The 15,268-nt window shown below is 48.9% G+C and overlaps 2 protein-coding genes across 3 annotated transcripts in view; one reads left to right on the top strand and one right to left on the bottom strand.

The window, feature by feature from the left end:
• The window catches only part of LSAMP (limbic system associated membrane protein), a 1,358,048-nt gene that overhangs the window by 913,360 nt on the left and 429,420 nt on the right, over positions 1–15,268 (bottom strand). The gene's annotated exons all lie outside the window — the stretch shown is intronic.
• LOC135976587 (uncharacterized) lies at positions 2,753–5,016 on the top strand. The gene is made up of 2 exons (XM_065573166.1): positions 2,753–3,452; positions 4,447–5,016. Exons 1-2 carry the CDS (start codon positions 2,876–2,878, stop codon positions 4,920–4,922), a joined length of 1,053 nt encoding a protein of 350 aa, XP_065429238.1. The 5' UTR covers positions 2,753–2,875; the 3' UTR covers positions 4,923–5,016.

The raw sequence follows: 15,268 nt of genomic DNA, 5'->3' as shown, positions 1-15,268 counted from the left end.
CCTGCCATTGCTCAAGTCCAACCATTAGAGCCAGCTAGCACAGCTCCCTCTGCTCCAGGCCTCTCTGTGATTGACAAGGGGGCCCAATGGAGGGAAATAAAATCACTGGCTTATTCAGTTTTCCATTATATAAGGCAGCATCAACAGGGTTTGTGTCGCTTGGATCCAAAACATTTAACACGCGGGGAATGAGCTATGCTAGGAAAAGGACAGAGATTAAACCAGCCAGGCTACACAAGAGTGAGTTATTTACATGATTAAGTTAAAAAAGGCAACTCAGCCCAGGCTCCATGGGGCTTGCCGGCCCACATACACGGAGAAGGGGGAACCAAGGAAGCCTTGACTGCTTTGTTTAGCTGATCCATGTAAAACCAATACTTAATATCTTATGTTGATATAGGACCCTTGATCTGGAAGAGCTGTACTGACACACTGATTATGCATTCCTAGGACTTGCTTCACTCACCTCCAGGCAGAGATGTGTCTGTTGTTTCACAGCACACAACAATGCCACGCAACCGTGGAGGAAGACTATCATCTTGCTCTGAAACTGCAGGAAGAATTTTGCATGCGAATCCAGATACTTATGTTATTCTTTGGCAAGCCTGGCTGCTTAATTCCCTCCATCTCTTAAGCAAACCATCACCAGAATTTATAATGTAAGTGGTTAGAACCTTGGCTTTATGTCTCAGCCAAAAGATGTGACCTCCAACAGCAAAGCGCCCCTTAGCACTACACTGAGGCATCGTCACAGTACTGACTAAAATAAAAGAGTGCCACCTACTGCATCACCAACTCCAGTTTTTTACAATTCTGGGTTGCGGAGATTCCCCTCCTGAGCTAGCCCAACCCTACTGAGCTTGTGAAATCTAACAGGATCACAGAACAAGATGGAATGTTTGCACATGACTCAAAGAGCTGGCCGTTTTTCCTAGAGCCGTTTCCTTTTAGAGATAGCACATCTTTCTGCAGCTCTGCATGTCTTTTTCTGGCAGGCCTTTTCATACGTATGAAAAGAAATATCTGATGAAATATATTCCTCTATCTCTACTTTAGAAACATTATGAAGATTTAATTAATATATAATCGTATCAGTGGCAAAGAGTTAATTGAAATATTGAATAACTACAACTTTAACATAGTACTGCAGACATACTAAGCAGCTGGTTTATTCACCATGCTATACACATTTTAGTTAAAAGTTGGAAGAAGACTTTAGAGGTATTATTTTTGCAACACAAGGGTATTCCCTAGATTGTGCCAAGGTTTGTGTGCATGTGAAAATCAGCTTAATGTGTGTTTTCTTCTCCAATTAAGAAAAATGAGAAAAAAATCTGTTTTACATTCTAAGTATGAATTTCTCTATTAATTGGGATCCTTTAGCAATGCAGTATTATGGGCACATAAAGCCAAATCCCCATCTCAGTGGGAATTCACTGACTTCAGTTGAGTTACACCGGGAATGAATGTGGCTAATAGCATGTTTTGAGTTCCCTTGCATGAAGAACACATTATCCTGACCAGTGCCATGTATTAATTGTACATAGTACCAGTAAGGAGGAGCAGCTACTGTAAGAAAAATCTGAGCAAGATCAGGATATCAGTGTGGTAGGTGAGGTTATCAATATACAAGGTGAGGTTATCAGTGCAGCAGCTGAAGTTCTATCACATGAACCTGAACTGAAATCCTACATCCCAGCCTCTTCAGATTTTAGCAATGTTTGTTAACAGAGCTGATTTTTGTGCTCCAGGTTTCTCTTTCTCTACAATGGATCCCCAACAAACCTCAGATTCATATAACCTCAAACCTGAGAAAAATTCTGATTTAGATCCAAACTCTGTATATGAGACCAATCTGCAGTCAGCATAATCAGAGAGATTATCAGGATTAAATTTGGGATATGGCATTTTCTCCTCTAGCTCATTGGTTAGAATCTGACCTAGGTCAGTAGTGGCTGAAATGGGTCACCATCTGAAGACTGCTAGGTAGCCCCTCTGAAAAAATAGAAGAACCGGTAGGTCTCAGACTAGTTCCTAGTGGACCAGGATTCAAATCTCAAAACCACCCCCACAATCTGGCACTCAGTACCAAAGCAGTAGAAAGTGGTTGACTAGTTAGTGCATGAGCTAAGGACTTTGGAAACCTGGATTCAATTGCCTGGTCTGTCACGGATTTCCTACATGACGAAGGGGAAGTCAAACAGCCTCTTTGTGCCTTAGTTCCCCTTCTGTAAAGTGGGGATAACAGTACTTCCCTACCTGACTGGTGTGTTGGGAGGGTAGACAGATTAAAGATTGTGAAATGCTCATATCCTGCAGTGGATGGGGGCCGTAGAAGGGAGACTGAACTGCTCTCCAGGGATGGAGTAAACTCATTTCACTAAAATAACTGATACTAACATTCATCCATGTTGGATTCTGGTTTGGATTTTAAGTTCCTACAAAATTCAGAAGGCAAGATTCTGTGCTGTGAATCTTAGGCCTGGTCTACACTAGGCGTTTATGTCGAAGTTAGCGCCGTTAAATCGAATTAACCCTGCACCCGTCCACACTGCGATGCTATTTAGTTCGACATAGAGGTCTCTTTAATTCGACTTCTGTACTCCTCCCCGACGAGGGGAGTAGCGCTAAATTCGACATGGCCATGTCGAATTAGGCTAGGTGTGGATGGAAATCGACGCTAATAGCTCCGGGAGCTATCCCACAGTGCACCACTCTGTTGACGCTCTGGACAGCAGTGCGAGCTCGGATGCTCTGACCAGCCACACAGGAAAAGCCCCGGGAAAATTTGAATTTGAATTCCTTTTCCTGTCTGGCCAGTTTGAATCTCATTTCCTGTCTGGACATCGTGGCGAGCACAGCAGCACTGGCAACGATGCAGAGCTCTCCAGCAGTGATGGCCATGCAGTCTGGGAATAGAAAGAGAGCCCCAGCATGGACTGATCGTGAAGTCTTGGATCTCATCGCTGTGTGGGGCGATGAGTCCGTGCTTTCCGAGCTGCGATCCAAAAGAAGGAATGCAAAGATCTACGAGAAGATCTCTAAAGACATGGCAGAGAGAGGATACAGCCGGGATGCAACGCAGTGCCGCGTGAAAATCAAGGAGCTGAGACAAGGCTACCAGAAGACCAAAGAGGCAAACGGACGCTCCGGATCCCATCCCCAGACATCCCGTTTCTACGAGGCACTGCATTCCATCCTCGGTGCTGCCGCCACCACTACCCCACCAGTGACCGTGGACTCTGAGGATGGGATACTGTCCACGGCCGGTTCCTCAGACATGTTAGGGGACGGGGAAGATGAGGAAGGAGATGAGGAGGGCGAGGCAGTTGGCAGCTCTCACAACGCTGATTTCCCCGACAGCCAGGATCTCTTCATCACCCTTACAGAGATCCCCTACGAAGCGTCCCCAGCCATTACCCCGGACACAGAATCTGGTGAAGGATCAGCCAGTAAGTGTTGTAAACATCTAAACATTTATTTTTAACAAAACAGGAATATTAACAATTAAAAGAATGGGTTGTTCATGATTAGTGTGCCCTAGGCGCTTAACGGTTTAGTAAGGGGCAGTGCAAGTTTTGAAAAGAAATCTAGCAATGTCCGGTTTTCAGTGATTGTCCTGCACAAGCCGCTCTACTGTGTATTCCCTGCTACTGCAGCTACAGTAAAATGCGGTCTATATGTGCGGGGATAGAGCAGTAATCCTCCTGGGACATCTCGATGAAGCTCTCCTGGAGGTAACTTGAAAGCCGTTGCATGAGGTTCTTGGGGAGAGCGGCCTTATTGGGTCCTCCGAAGTACGACACGTTGCCGCGCCACGAGATTATCAGGTACTCGGGGATCATTGCTCTGCACAGCAGGGCGGCATACGGCCCTGGTCTTTGGAGGCTTTCCCGGAGCATTCTCTCTTTGTCGCTCTCGGAGATCCTCATCAGGGTGATGTCGGCCATGGTGACCTGCTTTTAATTAGGTAGGGGAATGTTAGTGTTGGGACTGCTTTCCCGTTCCTTTACAGAACTGTCACCGCTGGTTTGCAGCCACGCGGTGGAGGCGGGAGAGGGGCAGCCGAAAGGGATCATTCCCGGGGACAGCCGCGAGGGGGTGGGACAGGGGCAGAGTTCCCGCTTGCCGGATTGCTGGCAGCAGGGACTGACATTGATTTAAATGTGAAATGAGGCCAGTGGTAATATAAAAGTTTTAAACTGCCACAAGTGTACGGCTTACCATGTCTGCCTGCAACAGAAATTCCGTTGTGCTGCCTCGCTTCTCAAATGTGCTGTTCAAGACCCCAGGCACAGAATGCGAAGGCCGAGAATTCGACCTTGTGCTGAGTGCGCATGTGAAAGGTGCTGTGCATGGTCTTGTTCACAGAGAAAGACTATGTTCTTTGTTCACAACTACATTTATCTTTCAGAGGAATTCACTCCCTTTTTCCCATTTCCACAGCCCCGTCTGCGACTGTCTCACAACCTAGCCTGGAATCACACTCCCAGAGGCTAGCGCGGATTAGGCGTAGGAAGAAGAGGACACGGGAGGACATGTTCTCTGAGCTTATGGCCTCTTCCCAAGCCCAGGCAGCACAGCAGACCCAGTGGCGGGAGAACTTGACCCGAATGCACCAAGCCAACATGGATCGGGAGGAGAGGTGGCGGCAGGAAGACCAGCAGGCGACTCAAACGCTGCTTGGACTACTGAGGGAGCAAACGGACACGCTCCGGCGCCTTGTGGATGTTCTGCAGGAACGGAGGCAGGAGGACAGAGCCCCGCTGCAGTCCATCTCTAACCGCCCTCCCCCGCCACCAAGTCCCATACCCACCTCACCCAAAGTGCAAAGAAGGAGAGGCGGCAGAGTCCCTGCTAACTCTCACTCCACCCCTGCAGAGAGCTCTAGTAGCAGAAGGCTCTCATTTCCCAAAATTTGAAAAGTTCTTTCCTTCCTGCCTGACACAAGCCCACGTCCAAGTTTCACCTCCCAATGCCATGTGTAGTTGATAATAAAAAATTCGTTTCTGTTAACTACTGTTTCAATCATGTTCTTTTGGAGGAGGAGGGGAAAGGGGGTTGGAAATTGGACAGGACAGTCTCCTTTGGCAGGGTACATAGTCGGGGGCAGGCACAGCAGCAGGGCACATACACAGTGCAGTGATGCAGTGACTAGTTGCCCCGGTTAGTCTGGGAGGTTGTTTTGATGTAATGTTGGGGGGGGGTGGGTTGCTCTGTGACTTTGTGGCGGGGGAGGGCAGTTACAGATCTTAAGCGCCGGTCCTTAGACAGGATCACAGAGCCACACAGCATGGGATCTGTAACCGTCCTCCCCCTGCCACAAAGTCAAATAGACCTCCCATACACACAGTCCCGATCAGGAGGGGTGACAGGCTCCGTTGAAACAAGCATCCCACCGCAGCGGAGCCTGTCAATCCTTGAGTTTAGAAGCTGCATTCGCATCACAACACTAGACCCGCCCCGCACCACAGTCTGCGTCCCAGTTTTAAAAAATTCCCGCTAAAACAGTATTAAAGAAAACGGTGTGCTTTAACAAAGTAGAACTATTTTTATTTCGACACGTGTGTTGGAGGGGGGGTGAAGGGGGTATGTAACTGGATAGGATAGTCAACATTACCTGGGTAAAGAAACGGGGGCAGGTTTAGCTTCTCAGTACACAAACTATAAAATCACAGGTTACCCTGCTCACTCAGGAACTTTGCTTTCAAAGCCTCCCGGATGCACAGCGCTTCCCGCTGGTCTCTTCTAATCGCCCGGCTGTCTGGCTGTGAGTAATCACCAGCCAGGCTATTTTCCTCAACCTCCCACCCCGCCATAAAGGTCTCCCCCTTGCTCTCACAGAGATTGTGGAGCACACAGCAAGCTGCTATAACAATGGGGATATTGGTTTCGCTGAGATCACAGCGAGTCAGTAAGCTTCTCCATCTCCCCTTGAGACGGCCAAAAGCACACTCCACCACCATTCTGCACTTGCTCAGCCGGTAGTTGAAGAGTTCTTTTTCAGTGTCCAGGGCGCCAGTATAGGGCTTCATGAGCCAGGGCATTAGCGGGTAGGCTGGGTCCCCGAGGATGACTATAGGCATCTCCACATCCCCAACAGTTATTTTGTGGTCCGGGAAGTAAATACCTTGTTGCAGCCGTCTAAACAGACCAGAGTTCCTGAAAACACGAGCGTCATGAACCTTGCCCGGCCATCCCACGTAGATGTTGGTAAAACGTCCCCTGTGGTCCACCAGTGCTTGCAGCACCATGGAAAAGTATCCCTTTCGGTTAATGTACTGGGTGGCCTGGTGGTCCGGTGCCAGGATAGGGATGTGAGTTCCATCTATGGCCCCACCGCAGTTTGGGAATCCCATCGCTGCGAAGCCATCTATGATCGCCTCCACGTTTCCCAGGGTCACTACCTTTGGCAGCAGTACATCAACGATTGCCTTCGCTACTTGCATCACAACAACCCCCACGGTAGATTTGCCCACCCCAAACTGGTTCGCGACTGACCGGTAGCTGTCTGGCGTTGCAAGCTTCCACAGGGCTATGGCCACTCGCTTCTGTACACTCAGTGCAGCTCGCAACCGGGTGTCACTGCGCTTCAGGGCAGGGGACAGCAACTCACAAAGTTCCAGGAAAGTTCCCTTCCGCATGCGAAAGTTTCGCAGCCACTGGGATTCATCCCAGACCTGCAGCACTATGCGGTCCCACCACTCAGTGCTTGTCTCCCGTGCCCAGAATCGCCGTTCCACGGCATCAACATGACCCATTGCCACTGTGATGTCCTCGGCGCTGGGTCGCCTGCTTTCTGACAGGTCTGTGCTACTCTCAGACTTCAGGACATCACCGCGGTGCCGTAGCCTCCTCGCCTGACTTTTCTGCATCTGCCTCAGGGAAACCTTTATGATAAGCTGCGAAACGTTGAGAGCGGCCACAACTGCAGCGATGGTCGCAGCGGGCTCCATGCTCGGAGTACAGTGGCGTCCGCGCTGTCAATGACTGGAAAAGCGCGCGAACTGTTTTCCCGCCGGCGCTTTCAGGGAGGGAGGGCGGGAGTGATGGACGGATGACGACAGTTTCCCAAAAGCACCCTCGACTCATTTTGTTACCCAGAAGGCATTGCCGGCTACACCCAGAATTCCAATGGGCAGAGGGGACTGCGGGAACTGTGGGATAGCTGACCACAGTGCACCGCTTCGAATGTCGACGCTATCACCGTTAGTGTGGACGCACAAAGTCGAATTACTGTCCTTAGTGTGGACACACACGTTCGACTTTGCAATATCGATTACAAAAATTCGATGCAAGTAAAATCGAACTACTCTCGTAGTGTAGACAAGGCCTTAGAGGTGCGGCACAGAACTTGGAGCCCAAAGGGAAGAGAACTAAGGAGGCTTTAAGCCGCCTTTGCGCCTTCCCAAGCCTGGGCTTCTCTAGGGTCCCCAAAGTTAGACAGACAGCCTCCCTGGGTTGCCTGGAATCTCCACAGCACTGCATGCTGCAGCCCCACCCTACAGCCCTGTCCTGGGCACATGCCTATGCCATGGCTTGCAAATGGGTAAACAGGAGACAGACTTATGGCTGTCTTCCACAGTGCTTATGTGAGGGGAAGTCCTCTCCCAGCCAGAACCAGGGTCTTTATGGCCCCTTTAAACTGATCTTGTGTGCAGCACAAAGAGGCCAGAATGGGGGTTAGAATGTCATCTAGGGATGTTTGGTTCTGGTGCTTTGGTTTGAGTCCAACATACAAAACTAAATATATACATAGTCACATCCATGCACACATGTGCTCTCTCTCGCTCTCTCTCTCTCTCTCTCTCTCTCACACACACACACACCTTCTGCTACCCTGTGCAATAGTTGCTCTTACTTCACATGCTTTCTTATTAAAGTTGTTTAGAATCAGGAACTCCTGACTAGCGAGGAGTGAAAGTGGGTCAAGGAAAATGAGAATTGACCTGATCTCTTGGCCAAAATTGAACCCTAATCCAAGAAATGCCTCACGACATATTTTTAAACAAAAGGTTCAAACAAATCCCTCTGAGTCTTTTCCATTCATTTTTCATTTCTGTGTACCCACTTTTCATATAAAATAAATGTAAGAAATTCTCATGGGAAAACCTATTCTCATTCATTTTTCAGTCCACTTTTGCATCCCATAGAGGTCCTGATACAAGATTCAGAGAAGCCTCCACATTTCTGGGTGTTGATCTAAACCGATCCTCCAAGCTCTTTGGATATTCATCCAGAGACGAGTGCAATTGCTGAACAGGTATAGACCCTATGGAGGGTCAGACACGACTGTGGACACAAAGATTGTACCATGGATGCAGCCAAAGCTCATTCTGTTATTCTCTCTTGTCTTGAATAGGCAGCTGAAGGGGACAAAGGCTAGACATGTCTTCACAGACTTTTCTGACATATTTACATCACAGCAGCGTGCTGAGGCTCTTGCTTGGGAAATCTCTGCAATATCCAAATGTCAGCTCACAGCTGATGTGGTGCTTTGCTGCCCGGTGGACCTCTTGCGAGGGGGAGGTCCTGACTCTGAATTCCTCAATGCAGGCAGGTGTCATGATGGTGACAAAGTGGGATTGTGCTCAGAAGGGAGAGGTCATGAGAAAAGAAAGGGAGGCAGCGCCTCACTAGAGACCTGACCATGTGCATTCTTGTCGTGTAGATTCTAAGAGAGCTAAGGAAAGCAGCAGAGGAAACAGTGGTGAAAAGGGAGCTAGTGGTTTGCAGAGAGAAACTCTCCAGCAGGAGGTGCAGTAGGAAATGGCGCAGAAGTGATGGCTGTGGGGAGCTCACTTAGTTCCAGCCTCTCCCAGCAGGGGGCACTTTAGAGAACGGTGCAGGGGCACTGGCTGTGGGGTGCTCACAGCTACTCCAGCCCCATCCTCGCCCAGCAAGGATTATGATAAATAAAAATAATAAAAAAAACTACCATTAACTCCTATGTAATTAACAATTAATAAAACAAGTGGTTAATATTTACCTAATGACTCATCCCTGTTCCATAATGCATCATCTGCTTATTTATTAATAGATAACTATACACTGGTAAATGGAAATGAATGGTCAGTGCTTCCCCTGGGCTATTGTTAAAGGTTGCTTTGGTTTTAACTGTAAAAACCATTCATAAATAAACCATCAGATTTCCCACCAGCAGATAAAAATCTGTTATGGATCCAAGTTCTCCCAGCAGACCTGTGTGGTGTCACCATAAGTAGGGATTGAAGATTTTAATATACTCCAACATTGCAGGCTTCAAAGTTCAGTCACAGCAAAGAATCACTCCAGGTTTGTGTTTGGTTTTGGCTAAATGGACTCAAGACAGCCCTGGGCCCTGTGTTAGCCACAGAGAGTTCACAGGATCTCAAACAACGGAAACGTTTATTTAGTGAGGGTAGCGTACATAAGTCTCCTCTGTTCAGTGAGTAGAGGCCATGTGCAGAACTTTTGAGGCAAAAGTAACTATTTATTATGTGTATTACCAGAGCACCTGGGAGATCTAGTTATAGACTAGGACCCCATTATGCCAGGTGCCGTACAAACAGAACAAAAAGACAGTCCCTGCTCCAAAAGGCTTATAATTTCCTGATTGACAGTTCACTTAAGTCATAAACTTCTAAATCCCTTGTGACAAAGTTCCTCCTCTACCTTGGTGGGTCTTGCGCTTATTGGTGGATTTTCTTGCCTCAGAGATTCACCATGTGGGTTGGGGAACAGCCCAGAGACCTTCCCCTCTGGAAGAACCCACAGTCCAGGTCAACTGGGAGGTTTGGGGGGAATCCGGGCCCGCCCTCTACTCCGGGTTCCAGCCCAGGGCCCTGTGGACTGCAGCTGTCTATAGTGCCTCCTGTAACAGCTGCATGACAGCTACAACTCCCTGGGCTATTTCCCCATGGCCTCCTCCAAACACCTTCCTTAGTCTCACCACAGGACCTTCCTCCTGGTGTCTGATAACGCTTGTGCTCCTCAGTCCTCCAGCAGCACACCCTCTCACTCTCAGCTCCTTACACCTCTTGCTCCCAGCTCCTCACACTCGCACCACAAACTGAAGTGAGCTCCTTTGTAAAGCCCAGGTGCCCTGATTAGCCTGCCTTAATTGATTCTAGCAGCTTCTTCTTAATTGGCTCCAGGTGTCCTAATTAGCCTGCCTGCCTTCACTGGTTCTAGCAGGTTCCTGATTACTCTAGTGCAGCCCCTGCTCTGGTCACTCAGGGAACAGAAAACTACTCATCCAGTGACCAGTATATTTGCCCTCTACCAGACTCCTGTACCCCACTGGTCTGGGTCTGTCACACCCTATATTGACCTTGAGTGGGACTGTGTTCCTAAATCCCTTAGGCATTTTTAAATTCTCCCCCTCTGCTGTTAAAAGCACTGTGGAAACATAGATTAATAATTATTCAGAGCACCACAGTTCTCAGCACACTCTTCAGCACCTATCATCTAGCTGTGCAGTAGCATCTACCAACCTTCCTGTGCCCTCCTCTTTTTTCCTATCTGTCCCATGTCCCGTAATGCCACGGGGGTTCCTGTGGTAAATCCCAGAGAAGTACAATGAACTTTTCTCCAACCAAGGTGGAATTCTTTACATTGGCAGGTATGGACAGGGAGAGAGGAGGAAATGCCTGCTCTGTGCTACTTACTTTCAGAGTAGGAAGGGGCCAACTGAAAATGTGTGAAGGTAAAATCTCACCTCCAGGCTTTGACCCGAGAGTTCAGCAAAAGCCAAACCTAGCAATATTTACATCATAGTGTTGCCACGTCCATCAATAGACCCCACACCCCAAAGACGGAGCAGGGCAGGGTCTTCCCCAAAGAGAAGCAGCCGGCGCTTCTCTTCTCTTGCTCTGGTGGCTTAGATCCCAGAGTGCAAAGTTATTAGCTTTTTGCTTCCCCATGCAGTCTGCTGCTAGGAGGGCTCTGCAGCTGGGCTCCTGGAGCTTAAGGCGCTTATGGGCCAGGCTCTTGGGACCTGAAAGCAACGAGTTCCACATGGATCTGTCCGAGGCATTTCACAAGACCTCTGAAACGCTCCCAAAAGCTCTGGAGGTTTTTTTCCCCCAAAATATAAGAGCTTCTTATTCTTCCATCCTGAAATCACCCATAAGATCCAAAGCAGAAACTGGCTCCCACTACCGAGCACCAGTGGCAGGCTGGAAAGAGAAACCCTAGGACTGAACAATGCCAAACTCGGGGAGTGTGTGAAATCCCAGGCCAGAGACAACTCTCACCCCTCTTTTTATAATGAACCAAACAAAAATGAACTGGGGTGGGGGCGGTGATCAGGTCAGAGATGTGAGCCTCTCTCGGCTTGAGAAGGATTCAGGATAAGAACCTCAGGCTCTCCAGGAACCTAGAATGGATGATGATAACCCAGCCAATGACTCCCTAACCTCTACCTTCTTCATCTCCACCCCTCCAAGGAATGAAACTTCCCCCTCCCCGTTCTCCTGACTCTGGTGTCACACACAGAAAGCCCCGGGGACTGAAATGCTGCGGATTCCTAGGACATGATTAAATATTTAAATCGATAAAATTACATTCCGCCAGTGACATTCAGCTCTGCGTCTACCCTGCCTCTCGCTCTCTCCCGCCTGGCCCCCGGCAGCTCTTCCCCCCACAGACGCACGCCAGCCAGGGATCTGTTCCTTCCACTCTGCTCTCTGCTAAATGTTTTTTATTCTCAACCACCTGCCCCAGGCCCTCTCATCAATTATTAATCAAGCGCTCCATGAATATGCAAATCAGCCTGCACGCTCGTTTTATTAAATTAAATAAAAAGAAAGGAAACGACATGGCGTACAGCGGCAGAATAGATGATGGTGCAGACCGCTGCGGGGGGGAGGGCAGAGAAGAGGAGCGGGCGGGCTCTGATGGCAAGGGACGGAGAAGGGTGAGATGGAATATGAATCGTATATGCCTAGTGAGCTGATTATTCAGAATTGTTTGCGTGTTTAATTTCAAGCATGCATCTGCAGGAATACTGGGGTTGGGTTGGATGGATGGATGGATGGTGTGTGCATGTGGGGGAGGGGGTTGATTTTGCAGCAAATAAATTGTTTAAAAGGTGGCAGGGATGCTTTCCTATGATCACCACCTTTCATTTCCCCCAAGGGGGCATGACAGCGCTGCAGGGAGCAGCTGAGTGGATTTCTATTGTGAGGAGAGCTGTAGCCCTATACAACTGTCTGTAAAGCCATCCAACTGCTGCCACACCCAGGCCACTGAGGGCCCTCTCCCTTGGGTCTGGACAACTTGTGCAGGGTGCTAGTTTTGCCCAGAGGAAGGGCCGTGCAGCCGCAGGGGGCTGACCTGCCATTCCCACTGCATGCAAGGGTGACTGAGGACAAATCGTGGGTCAGATCAGACCACAAGGCCCTAAATCTGCACATTAATTTCCAATATGGGAGCGTGTGTATTTCCCGGGCCTTGTGTGTCAGGTTTCCTTTCTCCGAGGGTGCTGTTGGGAGGAGGCACTTTGCAGCTAAGGGGGCTGGGATGAGCTAATCCATTTGATCCACTTTGAATCAGTCACTGGCTATATGGCCAGTGGAGCTGAGCAACCTTGGGATGCTCTGAGCTCCCTCCCAATCTCTGAGAGCATCATATGAGCTTCCTCTCTGTGTCTGACACCTTCCCACTCCTCCCCTCGGCATCACAGGTTGGCTATTTGTTCTTTCCTGTGGCCACCGCTGAGCTCTGATGGCAGCTGGCTGATTGTAATGGTGGGACTGAGAGTGTTTCAGTGAATTTAGTGCTGGCAGAAGGTGGTGGACTGACTGCCCTGGATGCCGGTGTCTTCTGTTCACCCATGGAGTAAGCACTACACAGACAGCTGCAGGGCCCTTGCTGTGCCCTCTGACAGAAACCCTTCCAGGGCTGGGAGGGGTAACAGATTCCACTCTGGCCTTGGTCTCTCTGCCAAGAGAGGGGCACACAGTGCCAACAATGATGGCATTTTTGTGAGGAGGGCACTGGCCTATTAGGAAGAAGTGTGTACTAGAGACCCTGTACTCTGTAGCTAAGTCCATACCCAGCTAGGCAGAAGTTTCTAGAGTTGTGACTGAGGAGAAGGGACTGCGGGGAGGGGAGAGAAGTGTATCAGCAGCTGGAGGCACTGTGCCTGAAGGGGGCTTAGGTTAGCAGAATGGCTTTGGGGTGCTGGTGGAAGGAGAAAGGCAGTGCCCTCAGGAGTGGCTCCTCTACCTGCTGGTCTAGAACTGCCAACTGGTGCGCAGGGGATGGTGTGGCCCGCCCCTTTTGGAACGTGTAGCAATGCTAAGGGCTCTGACAGGTCCTGCTCACAGAGTGCAGGGCAATTTACTGGCTTCACATGTGAGGTCATGGGACTGATTCTTCATTTTCCTGCACTAAGCATAGTCATTTACACGCAGGTAAAGTCAGTGCAAACTAGGGGCTGGTCCACACTAACCCCCCACTTCGAACTAAGATACGCAACTTCAGCTACGTGAATAATATAGCTGAAGTCGAAGTATCTTAGTTTGAACTTACCGCGGGTCCACACGCGGCAGGCAGGCTCCCCCATCGACTCCGCGTACTCCTCTCGCGGAGCAGGAGTACCGGCATCGACGGCGAGCACTTCCGGGATCGATCCCAGAAGATCGATTGCTTACCGCTGGACCCGGAGGTAAGTATAGATGTACCCTAGGAGTGAAACCACTACTCTGATCTAGTCGTGTGTTACACTTTCTTTTCATTAAAACAACAAGAAGTCTGGTGGCACCTTAAAGACTAACAGATTTATTTGGGCATAAGCTTTCGTGGGTAAAAACCTCACTTCTTCATCCGAAGAAGTGAGGTTTTTACCCACGAAAGCTTATGCCCAAATAAATCTGTTAGTCTTTAAGGTGCCACCAGACTCCTTGTTGTTTTTGTAGATACAGACTAACACAGCTGCCCCCTGATACTTTCTTTTCATTGCTGTAAATAACTACACACAAAGCATCAGACCCCACGTGTCTCCTCAGTGACTGGCCCCAAAGATGGTAACAACCCACTGCCCACTCACAACATTAAGCATTCCCCTTTAGACCACGTGTTAGATGGTTAACATTGCTGACACTGTGGGTATAGTCCCAATTGTTGAAGGTAGAGAACCAGATTGGGATCTCAGATACAGCAGTGTAAATCTAGAATAACTCCACTGATGTGAATGAAGCTACAGAGGGGTAAAATCAAGGGGAGTGAGATTACAAGCAGGCCTGGTATTTAAACATGCAGCAACATTCATGACACACAACCTGGTATTTGGCTGCCCCCTGTGCTGACATGCCGGGTGGGAAAGAAGTTCCCTACCCCCTCTCCCCACCACACACACAACTAGGGAGAGGCAATCAGAATATGTCCCAAAGGGTTTTGCACTGCTCTTCCCTCAGGTGCAACATGTCTGGGACTGCCTACTGAATGCAAAGCACTGATTTCATCCACTAAAGAGTTAGAATGTTTCTGAGTCTCTGCCTTTCAGGGGGAGGCAAAGAAACTTCCTTTCATATATCTGAATACATGTTAATTTGGAGTGTTTTTTGTTTTCTAAACTGCTCTTAACTGTGTGCTGGCACACAGGTAAATTGTTCTTGGATGAGGAAATGATCTCTCTTCCCCTAGAGATTCACACATACCACAGTGAATGGAGCAGTAAACGAGAAACCACGTTCTTTTTTTTTGCAAATCATTCAGTAGTTTCCTGCCTTCTTTTCTATATATTTTTCAGCTGTAAATGAGTTTCTGCCACTCCCGCTGGCTGAGAAACTCGCTCGCCATTGTTACCTCATTCTCCCTTAAACAAAATGAAAAAAAAAAAAAAGTCATTTGCTGCCATAGTACCTCCAGTGAAATGCAATCAGCTTATTCCCTGCAAAACTTCACCCAGCAGCATTCCTCATGAGGATCTCTCATTTGGCCCAGGATGCCAGCACCGGCACTACACCCTTCCTTTGACTTGGGGTTGTGGGACAGAAGCCAGCCCCTCCTATGACACATTTTGCTGCTCCAGTGATGAAAAAGGATATCAAGACAGATTACCAGGTTGGCTAAGGGTCTTCTTGCCATAAGGGAATCACCCACTGGGTTAGATTCAGCACTACACCACACACACACAACCTGACATACCACTCAGTGTAGGAGCCATGTCAGGGGCATGGCTGGTGTCAGTTAGGTGATTCCCAGGATTGGGGATGAAGTCCAGAGTACCAGCCACATGTCTCTGTACAGACACCAACCCTCTTTCCTGGGAGGGGGCGGT

This window comes from Chrysemys picta, chromosome 1, assembly GCF_011386835.1.
Source record: "Chrysemys picta bellii isolate R12L10 chromosome 1, ASM1138683v2, whole genome shotgun sequence".
NCBI lineage: Eukaryota > Metazoa > Chordata > Testudines > Emydidae > Chrysemys > Chrysemys picta.
Note: the sequence above shows the minus strand (reverse complement) of the source record. Positions and strands in the feature narration are given on the sequence as shown.